The sequence below is a fragment of the Anas acuta genome, chromosome Z, assembly GCF_963932015.1.
Source record: "Anas acuta chromosome Z, bAnaAcu1.1, whole genome shotgun sequence".
Classification (NCBI taxonomy): Eukaryota; Metazoa; Chordata; class Aves; order Anseriformes; family Anatidae; genus Anas; species Anas acuta.
In genome coordinates, this window is record NC_089017.1 from 25,387,732 (window position 1) to 25,406,638 (window position 18,907).

Consider the following 18,907-nt stretch of genomic DNA (forward strand, 5'->3'; position numbering starts at 1 on the left):
TCAGGAATAACAAACTCAAATTGGCATGTATTAAATGACACAGCAAAAGGACAACAGGCGAAGTCATAAGCTGCAACAAGGGAAATTCAAATTAGATGCAGAGGAAAACAAAATCACAGGAGTGGTAAAACACTGGCAAGCATTTTCCAGAGAGACTACAGAATATTAACCTCTGCTATGATGAACAATATCCATTTGTTCTGCTGTTTGTTTCCATTTGGATTATAGCTCTAAGTGAAAAATACAGTCTTGTTTGTCACAGTCCTCACCACAGAATCAAAGAATCATTCAGGTTGGAAAAGACCTTTCAGATCATCTAGTCCAACATCTATCATATGCATAGCCGTCTGGACAACACAGATTAGCTTCACCCACCTGTAAACATACAGGTGGTTTATTTTATCACAGTGGGACTCCAGAAGGTAGTGTAAGCCTACAGAGTTAGGATGGAAAGAACATTCTTCTGTGCAAGAACCAGACCTACTCATCCAGCACATATCTCACAGAATCACACAGAATCACAGAATCATCTAGGTTGGAAGAGACCTTCAAGACCACCTAGTCCAACTTCTGACCTAACACTAACAAGTCTTCCATTATATATATGTACATGTGTGTATATATATATATATATATATATATACACATACACACAACCTTATATGTATATAAGGCTGTAAGAAAATCTGGCATAAAGATGTCTTCAGATCAAGGCCTCTCAGGCTCTTCAGAGAGAAGCTGTGCAGCAATATGATATATAGCTTCCTCCAGCATGGGAAGGGAAGGAAGGAGAAAGGTGGCATAAGCAACATAATTCCTGACACATTACTTTGAAACTTTGCCTTAAAATTAGTCCACAATTCAGTTGGCAATCTACACCTATACCTCTGGAGTCACATATTTTTCTTTGTCTATGAAGCAGAGTTTCTAGGATCATAGATTCCCAAGCTGTGTGAATATACTAATTGTGCTACAATTCTCGTGTAATTCTCTCCTCTGGATTAAGCAGCCTCATCTCTCAGGTTTTCTTCTTGTCCACTTTTTTTCTGCCTTCTGCCTTCTGAAGGCATGGAATAAATTTCTCCAAACTGAAGAACTGCCCCAGTGGAGAGTTTTGCCCAGCTGGATCAGCTCACCAATCTACCCGTGTGGTTCTCTGTGTAAAAGTCCACATGACAGCCGCAAGGCAAAGAAGGGATGGTAGCAACACTTCTGTCAGCAACAAACACTTAAACACACTTAACACACTTAACACACACACACACACACACACACACACACACACACACACACACATAATTTTTCTTTGATATTCTTTTGACTTCTCTAGCCCTTAAAAACAGTCATAGCGAATCATCCCAATGAAAGAAAATCAGAATGTCACCGCTATATACAGAGACTTGCTTAACACATTTAACAACTAAGTCTACTTTGATAACCTACATTCCATATATTTCAACCAACTTGCATTGAAACTATCATGAAATAAAGAAATTAAATGGCAGACTGTGAAGTTTTTATTAGACACCCTAGGCTTTGTTTCTCCTGCTGGACTGAGGCAATTGTGAGGTGATACTGTTGACATACCTCTTTAACTGCACATAAGCTCTCGCTCTATTTACTTGCCCTATATGAGATTTTCAGTAGAATCATTCATTTCTGAGATGCAGTTAATCCCTCATGGCTGGAAGCATGCTATAGGGACTCTCCAGCACCAACAGGAACATACTACTAAACAGTATCTTGTATGAAATCTTGTCATATAGAACTACCCTCTGTTTTCCAGCTTACTTATTTATTTCAATTGTAATACCAACTAAGCAAGAGGATACAACCTAAGTTGAATATATACTCAGATTAATTGTGTTGGGTGGATGGTTATAGTACAGAATCACACAGAATCACAGAATTTCTAGGTTGGAAGAGACCTCAAGAACATCAAGTCCAACCTCTGACCTAACACTAACAGTCCCCACTAAACCATATCCCTAAGCTCTACATCTAAACGTCTTTTGAAGACTTCCAGGGATGGTGACTCCACCCCTTCCCTGGGCAGCCTGTTGCAATGTCTAACAACCCTTTCAGTAAAGAAGTTCTTCCTAAGGTCCAACCTAAAACTCCCCTGGTGCAACTTGAGCCCATTCCCCCTCGTCCTGTCACCAGGCACATGGGAGAACAGGCCAACCCCCGCCTCACTACAGCCTCCTTTAAGGTATCTGTATAGAGCAATAAGGTCGCCCCTGAGCCTCCTTTTCTCCAGGCTGAACAACCCCAGCTCCCTCAGCCACTCCTCGTAGGACTTGTTCTCCAGGCCCCTCATCAGCTTCGTTGCCCTTCTCTGGACCCACTCAAGCACCTCGATGTCCTTCTTGTAGCGAGGGGCCCAAAACTGAACACAGCCCCCTTTTTTTCCTCTTTCTGCTACTGAGTGCTTAGAAGCTCATCATATCCTTTCTTACAAGAAATGAACTTTTCTGTGCTGTCCATTCCACCCAAAGGCAGATGGAAGGTTTTATCCTTGGATAAAAGCTGGAACTGCTTCAGTATCTCAAAAGTCAGTCCTAAAGCTATGGAGATAACTCTCTCTCATGCAGTACATCAGAGGATAAAAAAATATAAAACTAAATTTTTTCATCTCTGTCTTAATTATACAAAGTCAACTGACCAACCCATGCATTGTCCTGCCCCTTGACTCAGAGATTACTGGTCAAATCATAAGATAAGCACACTGGTATGTAAATAATAAGATTACAGAAAAATGACAAACCACTGCAACAGACCTCTCACCCTACTCCTTGCCACAAGGTATTATAATAACAGGTTAAAGCCAGCATGAGCATAGTGCAAGGCCAAGGGTTAGGAAATACAGAAAGAATCACCATAAACTAGCAGTGTTATCTGGGAGATAAAAACTGTATGAAATCTAGCAGAGCAGTGCAGTATTTAGGAAACTGACATCCCTGAATAAATAAATAAATAAATAAATAAATAAAAGGTCATACAACAAAGGGGAATATGCCTGAATGATATGGCAAAACATTCTGACCATGCATATTGCAGGCTTGAGATCTGGACAGCATATTCAGGCTTCCTATCATTTCTGTGGCTGCTGCAGGCTATGTGATACTCAGCAGTATCCAACATCTGGGCAACAGCACAACTGGAAGAGAAAAGACAAGTTAATTTCATGTTTGAACTCACTGGCAGTAACTGCCCCAAAATACTAGGGAGTTTGAAGTTGACTGATATATCTTAAATTTTTGACTGGCTGAGCACTTGAGTTAAATATAACTTTGGATAGTAATCCAAGTCTAGTACCAGTACAATGTAGATACATTATAAAATTTTCCTTCCTTCTCCACTCCTTTCACCCATTCCTGATTTTGCTCTCTCTGATCTTCAGTCAGGACAGAACTTTGTTTTTCTGAGTGTAGGTGGAGCCAAATGACTTTTCTAGAGGTGGGAGGGAATCCTTATAAAATCTAACAATTTGCACATCCTGAGTGAGAGAGATTGGCTTCTTCATCTAGACTGTGTATACAAGGAACAATGAGTAAGATGACCCAGTGGTTTGCAGCACAACTCAAGAACTTACATACAACTAGAAGGTAAAGGACGAACTTCATATCCCATAAAAATCTGGGTTATGTGAATAAGGTAATTTCTTTATGCAATGCTTTATTTTTATTACTTCAGACTGTCTGCTTAGAGCATTCAGCCACTCTTTGCAATCCTGATATGATATGTCATTAAGTTGTGTTATACATAATATTCATTAGATAAATTCTTACTAAGATTATGTTAATGAAGTAAAAAAAAGGATAATTTGTTAAGAGATGTTCTTGAATTTGTGTCAGAAGTGCAGTAACTAGCACAGCTCTGCTGTATTTGGAGTTGCGGCAGTGGTTTCCGTCCAGGTCTTTCTCTCTTACTCTTAAAAACACAGTTTCTGAGGCAAGGGGAAAAGTGAAGACATAAAAACTTACCATTTACCATTGCTTAATACTTAAGAGTTCAAAGACATCCTGAATGTTTTTCTCAGATGAGTTTTTTCTCATTTACATGCTTTTAGTCAGCTCTAATTTACATGTGAGGGAGTGAAGAAAGCAGAGCATAGTGTCAGAAACATGCCCACCAATTGCAACATTTAAGCTTTCTTCTACTCATCTCAGGCATTTCAGCAATTCCTTGCAGTATGTAGCTGCACTGCTTTCGCATCTGTAAGGCTCATGGGAGATGATAACCTCATTAATTAATCAAGCAACTAAAATAGTTGTTTCATTTGGAAAGCAGCTGGAATAGTCATTTCCCTTTTCAGTTAGTCATTTCACTTTGGAGTTGTATGTAGCAATGTGATCTTTAAAACAGACTGGAGAATGAATTCTTAGCTGTGACATGAAGATACATTTGTAGTCAAGAAAAAAAAAAAAAAAAAAAGTTAATTTAAGTCTTGTGAGCAGTGTGCCCTGATTTGTACTCCTCCTAGGGCAGAGTTTGCTTAATGAAGGTGAAGAGTCCTGGGTGGTGTCAGGAAGTAGATTTTATCATGCTTGTTTTAGTCAGTGTGCTGCCTGGTAAGTAGCAGGATTTCTTCTATCTGTCTTGCAGCAAAAATCAAAATCCCTTTCAGAAGCATATCCATGCAGGGAGCAGCAATATCAGTAACATTCTTCCCATGAAGGCTTATTTAGCCTGAGCGTTGCATCTTTTTTAGCATTCTTCAGTACTTCAGAATAAATTACATACATGGCATTGTGCCCAGGAATATAAGATATGGCTACAGCTGGATCAAGTTTCTGAATTTTCTTACAGTATCTGAGCACTGACACAAGTGCTAACATTTTCAAAATCCATGATCTTTGAAAGTATTAGCTGCATTTGACAACGGAGAAAATAGAGCCACAGAAAGATCAAATAACTTGCTGGAGATCACCCGCAAACTGTGAAAATGAAAACCAGGTTCCTTGGTATAGACCCCAAACACAAGGCATTCCTTCCTCTCTTCTGTCTAAGTTTTAAGATATTCAGGATGTTGTCTGAGACCTTCTGTAACTGATGAATCTGTCTGGCTATGTCTGTCATGTAAATGCATCCAGTGCCGTATGTTAGCCAGAAGTTTGGGACAGACACATGGCAGCAGGATGATTTTGCTTCTGATCCCCACAAGGGTCTGATGGCTTCTTTTCCCCCTCCTTTTCTCCATGATTTAGCCCCCCCTGAGATCAAGTACCTCAGTGGAGCAAATCACAGAACTTGTGACTGTTGCTTCATACTGGATGGCTTCTAGTGGTGCCCTTAACTTTCTCAGCTGCACACAAGGAAGATAAATATATTAAACTCATTTTTAGCTCACATTTTCACTTTTAGAACAAAGCTGCTTCCTGTGACATGTCTGTATTATTTGGTCTCTTGCATTTAGTACCATATACCCACTCAAAATTATTTATACTGTTATGTCCTTCTCTCTGCCAGATCCCACATCTTCCATGCACTTCATGATGTGCACTTCCATGCACTTCAGTGTGTTACAAAATTTTAAGGAGAAATGCATTTTTTTAGTACTGCATTTAACAAGATACACTTGTACCTGTAAAGATGCCTTCACAAGTAGGCATTCTGATAAAAATGCTTTGCAGTGTTGGGAACATCCAGACTTATAAATGCTCAGGTGTTACAAAGATCACCCTGAAGTTCTTATCTATGGTTCCCTGAAAGTTTACTCACACTGTAAATATATTGGTTTAGGCCCAAAGGGGATTTTTATGATTAGGAATAGAATAAGCATAAAGTGATAGTTCCTGGTTCCTCACTACTTGCAGGTTGGAGACTTTCTTGGCCAGAGACCACTTCTAAGCATTTGGTAATCCATAAGTTTTCTGCAGCACATATTAATGTCTCATGTGACTCAAAGGTGTGACTCATAGGTGCAACATAGAAATTACAATTATGCTTTATCCATATGCACACTTATGATCAGGGGCTGATGAGTACAAACAACTGCCTAGATGACTTTAAAGTTTGTAAAGTTTATTACATTGCTAAAGGAACATGAGGAAGCATAGTATCCTCTCAGGCATTAATTTTTCTCCTTTCTGGTGTAAAGTGTTTTTTTTTTTTTTTTTTTTTTTTTTTTTTTTTTTTTGTAAAATGTGTGGGATAGGGCTCTTGAAGTTAACTAAAATAGTAAGGATTCTGGACCTGTCTTTGAGAACCATCTCTTTTCTGATCATTTTCCCTCCCAATTTTCGTTTCTTCTTGCATCTTTTTTTTCTGTCCTCCATGCATACGTTTTTCTTCTTCTTTTTCTTCTTCTTTTTTTCTATTTTCTTCTTCTTCTTCTTTTACTTACTTTTTTCTACTTTCTAATTTTCCTTCTGTCTCCTAGAGCATTTGTTTCCCAGATAGTATTTTCAATCAAACCACTGAAATGCATATTGCATTTTCATTAGGTAATTACTTGTATAAATCACTCCAAGAGTATTTGAATTAATTTATTTAAAGATGGGCCTTCTACTAATTTGCAGATCTTCACCACCACTCCTGAAAAAAGGAAACAAACAAGCACAAATAAACAACCAACAACTGAGAGAAGATTTGAGACATGGAAAAGATGCATGCCAAAGAGAGCAGTCCACCAGATGGTGGCTATGGATGGGTTGTGGTGGTGTCAGCCTTCATGGTCATGGGTCTGACTGCTGCTGTTCTCAAGACTTTTGGCCTGTTCTTTGTTGAAATCCAGGAGCACTTTGATGAACTTGCAAGCACCATTTCCTGGATCACGTCAGTAACTATTGCCACCTTTCATTTAGGAGGTAGGTAAAAGTGATCTTCAAGCGTTTTGGCTTAAGGTCTTAACTACTCAAGAAACTTTGAAGAGGTTCCTTAAAAACAAAACAAAACAAAATAAAACAAAACAAAACACAAAGAAACAATAACAACAATAACGAAAGCCATATAAAACCAAAGCATGTAAAGACAATGCTACCTTATGCTGTTTAAAAAAAAAAAAGTACCCATGTTAGTGAGGACTCTTTGTGTATACAAAGAAATCAGGTTACCTTAGAGAATTTATGTACCTAGACTCATGATTCAACTTTCCTACGGGCTTTGCATCAAACTCAGTGGAGGTAATCCTAAGAACTTCAGACCGTATTGGATCAAGCTCTTAAAACAGTTTGTGCAAATTCACTGATTTTGCAGTGACTATCACTTTTTTAAGAGCTTGATGACAAGAAGCGTGACCCTGTCAGATAAACCATCTGTTGCCAAAATGGTGACTCTCAGTCAGCCCTGCTTCCCTCCCATTTCTCCTTTTTCACTTCACAAACTTCCCCTTTCCTTCTGCATAATGCGAGTTCTGTCTCTCTTGACAAAATTGATTCCAAGTCAATGATCTGAGAGAAAGCTCATGAAGTTAAAATAAAAATAAAAATAAACAGTTCACCTATGGAGAGGAAATGGAAGACAAGAATATACAAACAGAAAGGAAAGAGAAAGTAAACTATACCAGTCAAATGCAGTCAGTGATCTATTGGGTCTGGCCAAATGCCTGTTTTTGCCAAACTGAAGGAAGAATATTAGATGTACTGCATTTGGCTCTTCACTTAGTAGTCATTTACAGTCTTTTTTTGCCATTGTAAACTGGATCATCCTTTACCTTTATAATGAAGATTCCAAGCGTGCAGGCAGAAACTGCACAGAACTTGTGAGGCCCTCTCTACATATTCTCAAATGGATATATAATTGCAACAGGTAAGCATCCTTATGTAAGAAATGTTATCATAATTTTGATTGTGAAGATGTTTCATTGCATAGATGCTGTACAATTATATACCTCCTACTCAGTCCACACCTACCAGTATTATTGGTTATCATTGCATTACTTCCAAAGATCAACTGATTTATCTTTGTGAAGTTTATTAGGAAGAACAAAACAGTAATTCAAAATCAAAGTCAAAAGATAAAGCAAAACATGGATTGACAGGATTTTGTTAGTTCCATAAACTGCTATCCTTGCTTTATTCAAAGTATTGTTTCATTCTGACAGAAATAGTTAATTAAAAATTCAATGAGAATTCTGCTTTTCCATCTATTTCATGGTCTACAGAAACAAATAAATGGGAATCTAACAATTTGGTTTACAACCTAGCCTAATCAGTGACCTAACTGTGATACTGTTTTGTCATTCATGCATATGAACTTAGTGTAGAAAAAAAAAACAAACGGGGGGGGGGGGTAGAGGTGGGGGGTGGAGGAGGGCAGATAAAAGAACTCAAAAAAAAAAAAAAAGTTTGTTTGTTTGTTTGTTTGTTTGTTTACTTGTTTTTAAAATATATTTACATTATATGGAAATGTCTTAGGGATAGAACAGATTAAATGACATTGCTAATGTCAAACGGCAAAATTACATTTGTCTAGCAGGTGTAAGGCTAGTATACTTCAAAGAAAGCAGCTGTAGTTTTCAGCAGAAATTGTTTCTCAGTCTTCAAAATCCTTTTAAAATACATCTCTTATGGCTTGATGGCCAAACATTCTAAAACCTTTCTGTATAGCAGTTCACAATTTCTTGCATCACTCATTAATTTTCCTTCTTCTCCTGCCTTTGCTTCATTTATAGGGATCAGAAGACTTTCTGCTGAAGATCATCTGAGCCACCAGTTCTTTGAGCATCTTTCCTGGCCTGGCTTAGTCTTTCCTAACATGTTCCACTGGGAAACCTTTAGTGTCATTTGGCTCAGTATGAAGGATGATCGGTGAATTATTAATTTTTTCCCATTTGGATCTTTTCAACATCTTTTCAGAATCTCCATGTCTTTCATGAAAGGAGAGCATGTTTCTGCCTGGGGGCTTGCATCTGTAACAGGCCGTTCAATTTACCAGAGCAAGGATTTCCCCATCACATACATGACCTCCTCCTGGTAGTAGCATGTATCTCCCATCACCTTTCTCTTTGGCACTGTGGTTGCTTGTAAGTTTTCTAAGCATTGTCCTTTATCCGTTCAAGCTCTGATCCCTTGCTGTCTTCTCCACTTCCAGTTCTGTGACTAGCTCCTTTCTTCTTCTTGCTATCCTGTGTTCAATTTCTGTTTCTTCTCTTTCTCTACTAAAAAAAAAAAAAAAAAAAAAAAAAAAAAAAAAAAAAAAAAATTGCTCTGTGGTAGCGGTTCTGTTCCAATTGCAGATCTCTCATCATTAAGCACTTTATGGATCTTTCTTGTTACCCTCAGCCTACTTTTCTCTTCTTTTGCTCATCATATGTGTATGATTCTCCAAATGCATACACTTCATCCTGTCTCATCCCTTCCACTAAATCTTATAAACCACACCTGAATTCCAGCATCAATTGTATGCGCTTATCAAATCATTGTATTTTTGCTGTAAATGCTGATAGGACTTGTTGGGTTTGTATAGCTTCTCTCAGATAACATGCATCATACAGCCTTTATGGTTGTTAATATCTCTCTGTCAGGTTTACTTCGCTTGTCTTAGTTACCAAAGTCTCATCTTACTTAACAGGGGGAGCGGAAAACAGCCTGCCCCTACAACCTACCACAAAACCTTATTTGCTGACTGCCCTCTCTTCATTGTCTTATCACTTATTTCAATGTGTAGACAAGGCCTTCAGTAATTTAATTTCATTACATCCCAGAACTCCAGAGTCCAAAATATCAATAACTCTGATGAAGCTTACCTGTATTCTCTAAGAAACCCTACCGAAAAACGGGTTTTGTCCCGTGTTACTTGGGTTCCATCTAGTGGCCATTATTATTTCATAAATACGTGAACTTTATCCCCATAGAACAGAGTGCCTTCGGTGACAGGAATGGTCTTATTAAGGTATACCATAAAGTATACCTTACAGCATACCGTATACTACATATACTATATTCTATATAAAGTATACCATACCATAAAGTATAAAGTATAAATAAAGTATCCTATACAACTAGAACTTGGTGCTGGTCGAAAAACAATTAGGCAAGAACAGATCTTTGATTAAGCAAAAAACATTCCTAACATTTCTTTGTTGGTATTTTTGTTTGTTTGTTTGTTTTCGGAAAAGTTTGTTTGTTTGCAGCACCAAGTTGTGAGATTGAGGAAAAAAACCTCAGATCTGTATTTCATGCAACTTTTCCTCTCTGTGTTGAAGAGTTCCCACAGTCTGCTGACAGGAACTGTACCAGTCAAATACAAATTTAAGAAATGAACTGCAGAATTCCTGGAAAAATGTTACCTAAAAACAAACCTCAACTTTTTGTCCTTTATAAAACTTCTCACAATTTCATGAACAGATGATTTTGCAAAGTGTAGAAGGTAAAAAGCTGATGTTCTCCAGAAACCTTTTGTGCCAGCCATATATATTTTATGTTCACAATAATACATTTTTGTAGGTTAAGATAGACATTTTTATAATTAACCTAGAGATTCTGAGGACAGGGCTAAAGGGCTACATAAATTTCTGTCATGCAGAAAAGACACATGGTCGTGTCTTTATATCCAGTAGAACCATTCCATAAAGAAAACACTGAAATGTTCTTTCAATTAAAAAACAACAACAAAAAAGTCCACGTAATGTTTTTTTTGAATAGATATGTGTGTTTTATTTTGAATCTGTGTTGCCAGGGCTGTCATTTCCCTATGAGGCAGGATCTTGATCAGCCCTCGTGTCCAGCAGAATACAGCAGAATTCAGGCTGTGGCATTGTCTCACACATGCACCGCAGCCCCACAGAACAAAGGACTGGGCATTTTCTTCTTTGAATAAAAGCTATTTCATTTTTGAATGCTTGATTCGATTGCTTGATCACATCAATCAGCTTAACGTTCCTAACGTATTTATCTTGCTCCTGTTCTGCTGTTGATCTAGCCCCTGTTGCCAGCTCACTATGTGTAAAATACTCTCATCGGGCAGTTCTGGTCACCGGAGGACTCCTCGCTTTTTCAGGAATGGCACTGGGATTTCTTGGGCTCAACATGGTCTGGATGTATGCAACAACTGGCTTCCTACAGGGTATGACTTAAAGCCTTTACAGGTTTCTTTCACTAGCAACTCAGAGCCCTTATGCTAATGGAGTTCTAAAACTTCAGTTCTATTTTGATTTTATAAATATCTGAAACCTTCAACCATCCTTAAAAGTTGTTCTCCCCATGTTCCACTCTGGAATTTGTGCTAGAAAACTGAATGACATAGTAAAGTAATAATTAGATGCTAGTAATTTTTACCTCCTAATTATATGCCACTAGCAAATGGGAAGTGTTTTATCCTTTTAATCAGAGCTAAGAGCTCTGTGAACATCTGAAGAGCCTAATGGATGCTGAAGCACAGTGACCTAGAGATACCAAATTTTGTACTTTCTATCACATAATACTACATTTTGAACACCTTTCCTGGTTTTCAGTTGATTGAAATCCGTTGCTTCACTCCAGGTGAAAACAGGCCAGAAATTTATTTTCAACTAGGATTTTCCTGGAACAGGAAGCCACGCTGGCAGGGAATAAAATAAGCCATTCCCAGTTGCATGCTGGATGGCTGAGAAAATGTCTGGAATTTGAGTCCTTTGGCAGTCCTGAGCCTGCTAAGTAGTTTTTAGAGAGCCATTGAAATTAAATTAAATTAAAGCAGGATCAAAGTCAAGCAGTCTGGCAAAACAATGAAAAGTAGAGGTAATACACCGGCTTCCTTCGCATCCTCCTTCACCTCCTAACCCTGAACAGAACTCACCTTAATGCAAAGATCTGATCTAGGACCATCCTCAATTAGGTCAGAATGAACACTACTGGTCTATTTAGTTTCAACTCCACAGTCATATGATTTCTAATCTCGTGGCAAATTTGTCAAAACAGTGGTTTATTTTTATTTTTACCCCCCTCCCCCCCCCCCCCCCCGATTATTTTTATTTTCCTCCTTTTTTAACTTTGCAAATGTAAGAGTACTGACTGTTTTAATTTCCAGCTTCACAGAATACCTCAACAGTTTCTAACTGGTGCTACTTGTATTGGTGTTTTTCAGGACTTGGGATTTCCTTTTCATGGACACCAGCCATTAGCATTGTTAGCCATTATTTTTCCAAGAGGAGAGCTTTGGCTAATGCTATTGCCAGTGCTGGAGAATGTGCATTTGCATTTACATTTGGGCCACTCTTCCAGTGGTTGATTGGCCAATATGGATGGAAAGGTGCCCTCTTGATCATAGGTGGCATCCAACTCAATATCTGTGTCTGTGGAGTACTCATGCGACCCTTGACAAGCAACTGCTGCCTTGAGGCGAGCCATTCTGAAACACCACCTGACACTGGTGCATCTAGGATGGGAAAAGAAGAAAGGTCTTCTTCCACCCACAAAACCTTCAACTGGATGCTTGTGAGGAGACCAGAGTTTGTTCTTTATGCCATGTTTGGCATTTTAGCTGCTATGAGCTTTTTTGTTCCTCCGTTATTTTTAGTTCCACTTAGCTACAGCCTGGGAATAGATGAATCTTGGACTGCATCCCTCCTGTCCATTTTGGCTATGGTGGACTTCGCAGGCAGACTGCTATGTGGCTGGTACGCCAATCTCCATGTTACCAAAACTATTCATTTACTGACAATGACAATTACACTGATCAGCACTTCCTTGATGCTGTTGCCTCTGGCTAACAATTACCTGTCCTTGGCAATATTCACTGGCTTCTATGGATTCTTCTTTGGCACAACAGTTGCCGTTCACATTACAGTGCTAGCAGATGTTGTGGGCATGTCAGATTTTGACAGTGCTCTAGGGCTTTTCATGCTCATTCGAAGCACTGGAGGTTTTCTGGGGCCTCCTCTTGCTGGTAAGTTGATACTTCACTAAGTACAGTTTACAAGAGTATGAGGAGTGGTAACCCAAACTGAAAAATCTGTATCTGGACCAAATTTTGCCCTCTGTTAGCTCAGGAGTAACTGGACCAAGAAGTAAATAAAACAAAGAGTCAGTTTAATTCCTCTAAAAAATATCTTGCTTCCTCTCTTCTCTGTGGTTTTAGAGATACCTCTTCAACATGAAAGCAGGGAAGAATGGCAGGGTTCATATGGTGTTCCTGTTTCCTGAATCACACTTGATGGACTCCCATTCTCTTGTTATGAAAGTGTGCCCTTGGAGCAAGCAGCAGATCCATACTTGCAGAGGAGATACTGTTGGATTTTTGGAACTTTGAGACTAATGGTGTTGCATAAATGCTGGTATTGTTTGGAAGGTTTATACAGAAGGTCACATTTAACAGCTTGAAACATTAGGTTATGTGAACCCAGGAAATATTCACAGAGATGCCTGCTGTTTTCAGACAGTATATGAGCTAATCAATATAATAAATGGGGAGGGAGCATTAAAAAAAAAAAAAAAAAAAAAAGTAGAAAAAGCAGATGATGAGACAGTACGAGGCTATTGGTTGGCAGTAGGCAAGAGTCATCTTGGAAAAATGCAAGGAAAACTAGCTGTAGGCTGTAGGGACTTGATGAAGTGATATGGCAGAAAAATGACCAATGTAAAAAGTGGATCTGAGCCTTCATCCAAAAGCCACTGAATAAAATGAGACTGCTCACAGACTACCATGACTTCTGTGGTAATGACACCCCGTTATAGGCTGCAAGCGGGTCAGAGTAAGTATGGTAACACTTTAATCTTCTTTTGAAGATACAGAAATAAGGAAGATTATGGAGAACTTCAGATGAAACAGTATCCAAATTATGCCAGGAAGATCTTAATAAACTACGACAGTAACAGGACTTACAGATACCGTGCCTAGTCACAAACAATGATTACTTGGGGATCACTGTGATCCCTTTTGCGTATAGGCAGCAAGCAAAAAAGAATGTATAAAAGCAGAGGGAACCTTTAGTGCTTTACTAGCTCTTCCCTCCTACTCTAAGAGTAAAACTCAAAAGATTTGGTTTCAGTTCGTCTGTCTGGCAGGACTGATGTGAGATAGGAGTGGGAGCTGCCACTGTACCCACCGAGCAGCCAGTGCTATTAGTGCATGCACTGCGACAGCACTGCTACTGTTCAACTGCTTCTTCTGCATGGTGCACAATGGCTTAGGTCTTTCAATTGGGTTAAAGCTACCTAAAAAACAGCGTCTTCTCTTTCAATAACGCCTATGACTGAAAAATGTTTAGCAGAGGTCAGTAGTAGCACTATAGGCAACCTATCAACCTGTGTCCAGCAGAGGGCATCTCCCTTCTTTCTTTAAACTACTGCTCGACACCTGAGGTCGAATGTACAGTGTCTGATGATAACTACACCTCAGAATATAGGGCTAAGATACAAAGTTGCACGATTTGTTTATTTTTCTGCCATTGCCCATCATACCCAAAATATTTCCCATTATATTTTGGGTTGGAAAGTGTTTCAAACTGTATAACATTATGTTTTACTGGCAGCTCACATATAATGTAAATGAGAAGTGAATTGTGTTTTATATTTTAAAATGTTATAATGGACCAATATTCTACGCATTTATGGGTTAGAAATCTGCAACAGAGTTATATAGCCAGTAGTCTCCCTTGAAGAGAGGATATGTTCACCCTGATGAGCTAATTCACATTAGCCTGTTTTCTATCAGTCACATTACTGTCTTTTTTTTTCTTTCCAGGTCTGATTGTGGACATGGCTGGAGATTACAAAGCAGGCTTCTACATGGCAGGAGCCACTCTTGTCCTAGCAGCTGTATTTTTAGTTATTTTAGATCAATTTCAACAAAGAAGTGAAAGAGGAAGTCAGACTAATACTAAACCAGATAAGTCAACATTGCCATACCCTTCTCTCCATTTCCTGAAACTGCAAAACAGAAGGTATCAAGAACATGATGTAGTGGTGTGACTACATTGGACATATTACAACTTTTCAGCACTTGTCCGATTTTCTCCAAAGTCATTATTAGTAGGATTTTTAAAAAGTTTGGGATAGGAATGTTTGAAACAGAGGAAGAAAATCAATAATTCGCAAGCAAACAATACCTGTAACCATTGACATATTATTTTGACGTTGAAGTTCCATTTTAACTTTACAAGTCTTCAGCACAGTCCCATAAAGCTGTGATAAGCAAGCTAGAGAATCTATGATCTAAATTAAATGCTTGCAAGGCTTTAACTGGAAGACATACGTAAAGTGCAAAAGCATAAAGTGGGATAAGAATGAGAAATGTTTAAAAGGAAAAAAAAAAAAAAAAAGCTTAAAGAAAAAATTTAAAAAATAAAGGCTGTCCAGCTTAGAAAATAAAAGGTTTAGAGAGTATGAAAACAGCCTGCAGTAGTCAATAGTCTGAGATAAAGAAAACAAAATTAATTTATTTTCTTGTTTAGGCAATCAGTAATTGGTATAATTTACAGCAAGGCAGTGTTATCTCATGGGAAACAAACAAACAAACAAAAACCACACCATTACCAACAACAAAAAAAAACTCATTCTAGACAGTTAAGCATAGAGAATATTGGGAGAATAAAATAACACAGAGATATCAGAGAATAGATGAGATGAGAGAGAATCTAAATATACCCAGTTCTGCCTCAGAATAGTGGGATGGACTAGATGATTTCCTGAATTCCTCTTTAGTTCTGCATTGCAATTATCCTAAGGCTCTTTGAGCATGTATTTGATTTATGAGAACAAAAAGAGTCTGTATCCAAATCATATCTTTTCTGTAATTTTATTTTATCTGGGGCAGAGGTAATAGAGAAGAGAGGAAGGACTGGATCACATAATAAAAATAGGAAAGAAAAAAAAAAGCTGAAGGAAAAACATAGCACTTTAGGGCTTTCAAGCTACACCAAATATTATAGTTACCTTACTTATGAACTTCGGAGCGTTTATTCATTGAGAATATAAAATATTCATTTTAACTGCATAGCCAAGTTTAACATTAATCACCCATCTACAATAATTATTTCTCATCCTATTGAAATAATAATAATTTCAAAATTTTAATTTAATTTACAGGACATTAGCTGAACTACTAATAAACTATCTGTGAGGGCTGGATTACAGAACACAGGCAAAGACTTGTAGCAAGGACTTGAAATTTCTGGCAAAATATGTTTCAGTCATTTCAATTTAATAACTTAGATTTCTGTGGAAATCTAAGTCACTGCAGCTTTCTGATGCTCAAAATAACCCTTCATTTTTTTAGATTGAAAGAGGAATTGTTGGAGGGAGAATGAATGGAGAGACATTTCATACAGGCCATTTCCTTTCTATTAAACTTCTGTATTTTCAATTAAAATTCTCTATTTTATTTACAATCCCTGTCTCCAATTTCTGTGTTTTGAGGCATCTTGACATCTGCCAAGGGCAGAACAGGAGGCTGGCAGCATCTGGGGCTGTGGGCACAGGGGCAGTCAGCAGATCGAGGGAGGTGATTTCTCTGCCCCCTCCTCCATCACCCCAAGCCATGAAGAGAAGAGGATGTTCATCATAACTGAAAGGTCCCCTTACCCACACTTAATGTAGCACATTTGTTGTTGATGTAGATCCAGTACTGAAATACTGAAGTGGTTGTACCAAAATTCCCAGCAAACACAAAACTAAAACCTTTATCAAGGTACATATGTTTCTTTGCTCTGCCTGCTACAGGAATCTTTAAATGCCAGTGAAAAATAAAGACTATCAATTAAGGGAAATAAACAAATTAATAAAAATCTCATCCTAGAAAGATGGAATCACACTGTCAGCAGAATAAAAACAACCACCATTCTTTTTAAAAGGTCAAGTATATTATTTTCAGTTATGGGGGAAGCATCATACCTATCATCAAGATTCATCAGTGTATAGGTCTGCCACAGACTGCTGGCTGTGAGAAAAAGTCTGGATTTCTTTGGTGTTTCTTGTAATTATACCTCCTCTTCCATCTTCTGCTCCTGAAATGTTAGGTATTAAAAGGTAACACCTGTGAAATCCTTGCATAAATTCCAGTGACTGTATACTCAAGGCATTAGCAACATCACCTCAGAGAAATTGTGTTTTGTAAGGAAACTAAGATCAGAACTAGAACATGGTGTTTCACCTTCTCATCCACCCAATTTCTCAATAGCAGCATTGTGCATTTACATATCAGCTGGCACCACATACATAGGACAAAGTTGTCCTCTCACCCCACCCCACCCCATCCCATCCCCCCACCCCTTTTATTTTACTGTTAACAAGAAATTCTTTCAGATGTAGAATATTCGATCAGTTGAAACTCTCCCCCCCCCCCAGCACTGCTTGAGGTAAGGAAGGAGCAGAAACCACTGCTTTTGGTATCACATGGATTTTCTGTGTCAGCTTTGCTTATTCTGGAACAAAGAATACTCTTCAGTCAGAACTCCCTCTCAGAAGTGAAGCTTTTCTTCAGTAAAACACATGGCTTGATAAGGAACTCTGTGACATTTTTAAAGTATTACCCAAGGGCCAGCATATTTCTTTGGGACTTTGTTAGACTGATAGTGTACATTTACCGTTTTACATAGGTATCTACAGAAAGTTTCTCTGTATCTCATTCACACTTGAAACTCTCACTAAATTTATCTGGAATACTGTAAAAGAAACACCAAATCATTTTAGGTAAATAAGCAAATTTATGCTCCTTACTGTTTTTCGTTCTTCCTCCCTTTACTCCTTCTGAAAACAACAACAACAACAAAAACGGTTGTTTCAGACTTTAATGGGTCTTGTGGTGTTAATCACAGAATACCCGGATGGTTGAAGTTGGAAGGGACCTTTGAAGGTCACCTGCTCCAACCCCTGCTCCAGCAGGGATGCCCAGAGCTGGTTGTCCCAGGCCACCTCCAGGTGGCTTTTGAAGGTCTCCAAGGGGAAGACTCCGCAACCTCTTTGGGCAACCTGTGCCAGTGCTCGGTCACTTGCACAGCACAGACGTGCTTCCAAGTGCTTAGCTGGAATCTCCTGTGCTCCAGTTCGTGACCACTGCCTCTTGTCCTGGCACTGGGCACCTCCAAAGAGAACAATCCAAACAAATATCCCATCTAAACAAGATAAGATTTTTACCTTCATTGGGAAAAAGCATGGGAACACACAAGCAGAAGAAATGATCTGGCACTTCCCAGCTCCATGATCACTGAAAATATTGATGTTAAGGCTTTCACCTGATTTCCTAAGGAAACGGATGTTAATTTCACACCCTATTCTTACTGTTTTTTGAACTTGCCAACCAAATTTAGAGCCAGGTTCATCTGTTCAAAGATAACCAAAGTCCTTCAAACTTAAGCAAAAATTTATGACAGAGAGGTCAAGTTATTGATTCACTGGGGAAAAGGGTGAACAGAACATGGACCTTCATGGTCCTTGTATCTTTTGGTAGATACCAGCACTTCTGGACCACCATAGAACACAGAAACTTTGGATTAATTAAAGACTGTTGTTTCTTGTCTGATGTTATGAACAAAATTAGTGTAACGTATGTGCATACAAAAACAGAGATGATGATAATTCACACAAAATCCACAAAACCAGGCCCTATTAATTGTGCAGCCCATAGAAGAGAGTTTCTTCTTGTTGCAGCATTTGCTTGCCAGTCCAGAATTTAACTGTACTTGCTCTAATCTAAGACACTTTGATCATAGCATAACAGCATCCATCTCTGAGTTCTGCTCCACAGAACTTTCTGCTTGGTGTTACAATGGTACAAAAAGCATGGATAAAAAAAGCTTTAGTTAAACACTTGCAGAAACTCTGTTTACATCAACCCTCAGCAAAAAAAAAAAAAAAAAAAAACAGCCAAAAATCAAAACATGTCTTAATCTAGGAGTATGTTGCCCACTTCAGGAAGTCATTCTGCGTAGGCAGGTAATGATGTTGAGCCATTTCTAAGGAGGCATGTAATAACATGAAGAAATAACAGACTTCTGAGCTGCTTGTGAAGAGGGAAGGATACAGACTATGAGAAGAAAGTGAAAAGT

General features: G+C 38.5%; 1 protein-coding gene across 1 annotated transcript; it reads left to right on the forward strand.

Annotated features, from left to right (window-relative positions):
- The first annotated feature begins 3,515 nt into the window (after window positions 1–3,515).
- On the forward strand, window positions 3,516–16,362 carry LOC137848479 (monocarboxylate transporter 13-like). The gene is made up of 5 exons (XM_068667612.1): window positions 3,516–3,657; window positions 6,525–6,812; window positions 10,867–11,010; window positions 12,010–12,810; window positions 14,608–16,362. Exons 2-5 carry the CDS (start codon window positions 6,602–6,604, stop codon window positions 14,832–14,834), a joined length of 1,383 nt encoding a protein of 460 aa, XP_068523713.1. The 5' UTR covers window positions 3,516–3,657; window positions 6,525–6,601; the 3' UTR covers window positions 14,835–16,362.
- The last annotated feature ends 2,545 nt before the right edge of the window (window positions 16,363–18,907 follow it).

Bases quoted from the DNA above. Each gene is read 5' to 3' on its own strand.
- LOC137848479 (XM_068667612.1), top strand. From the start codon at position 6,602: ATGGAAAAGATGCATGCCAAAGAGAGCAGTCCACCAGATGGTGGCTAT. The intron at 11,011-12,009 runs GTATGACTTAAA...GGTGTTTTTCAG, and splicing joins AACAACTGGCTTCCTACAGG to GACTTGGGATTTCCTTTTCA. The intron at 12,811-14,607 runs GTAAGTTGATAC...TTTTCTTTCCAG, and splicing joins TCTGGGGCCTCCTCTTGCTG to GTCTGATTGTGGACATGGCT.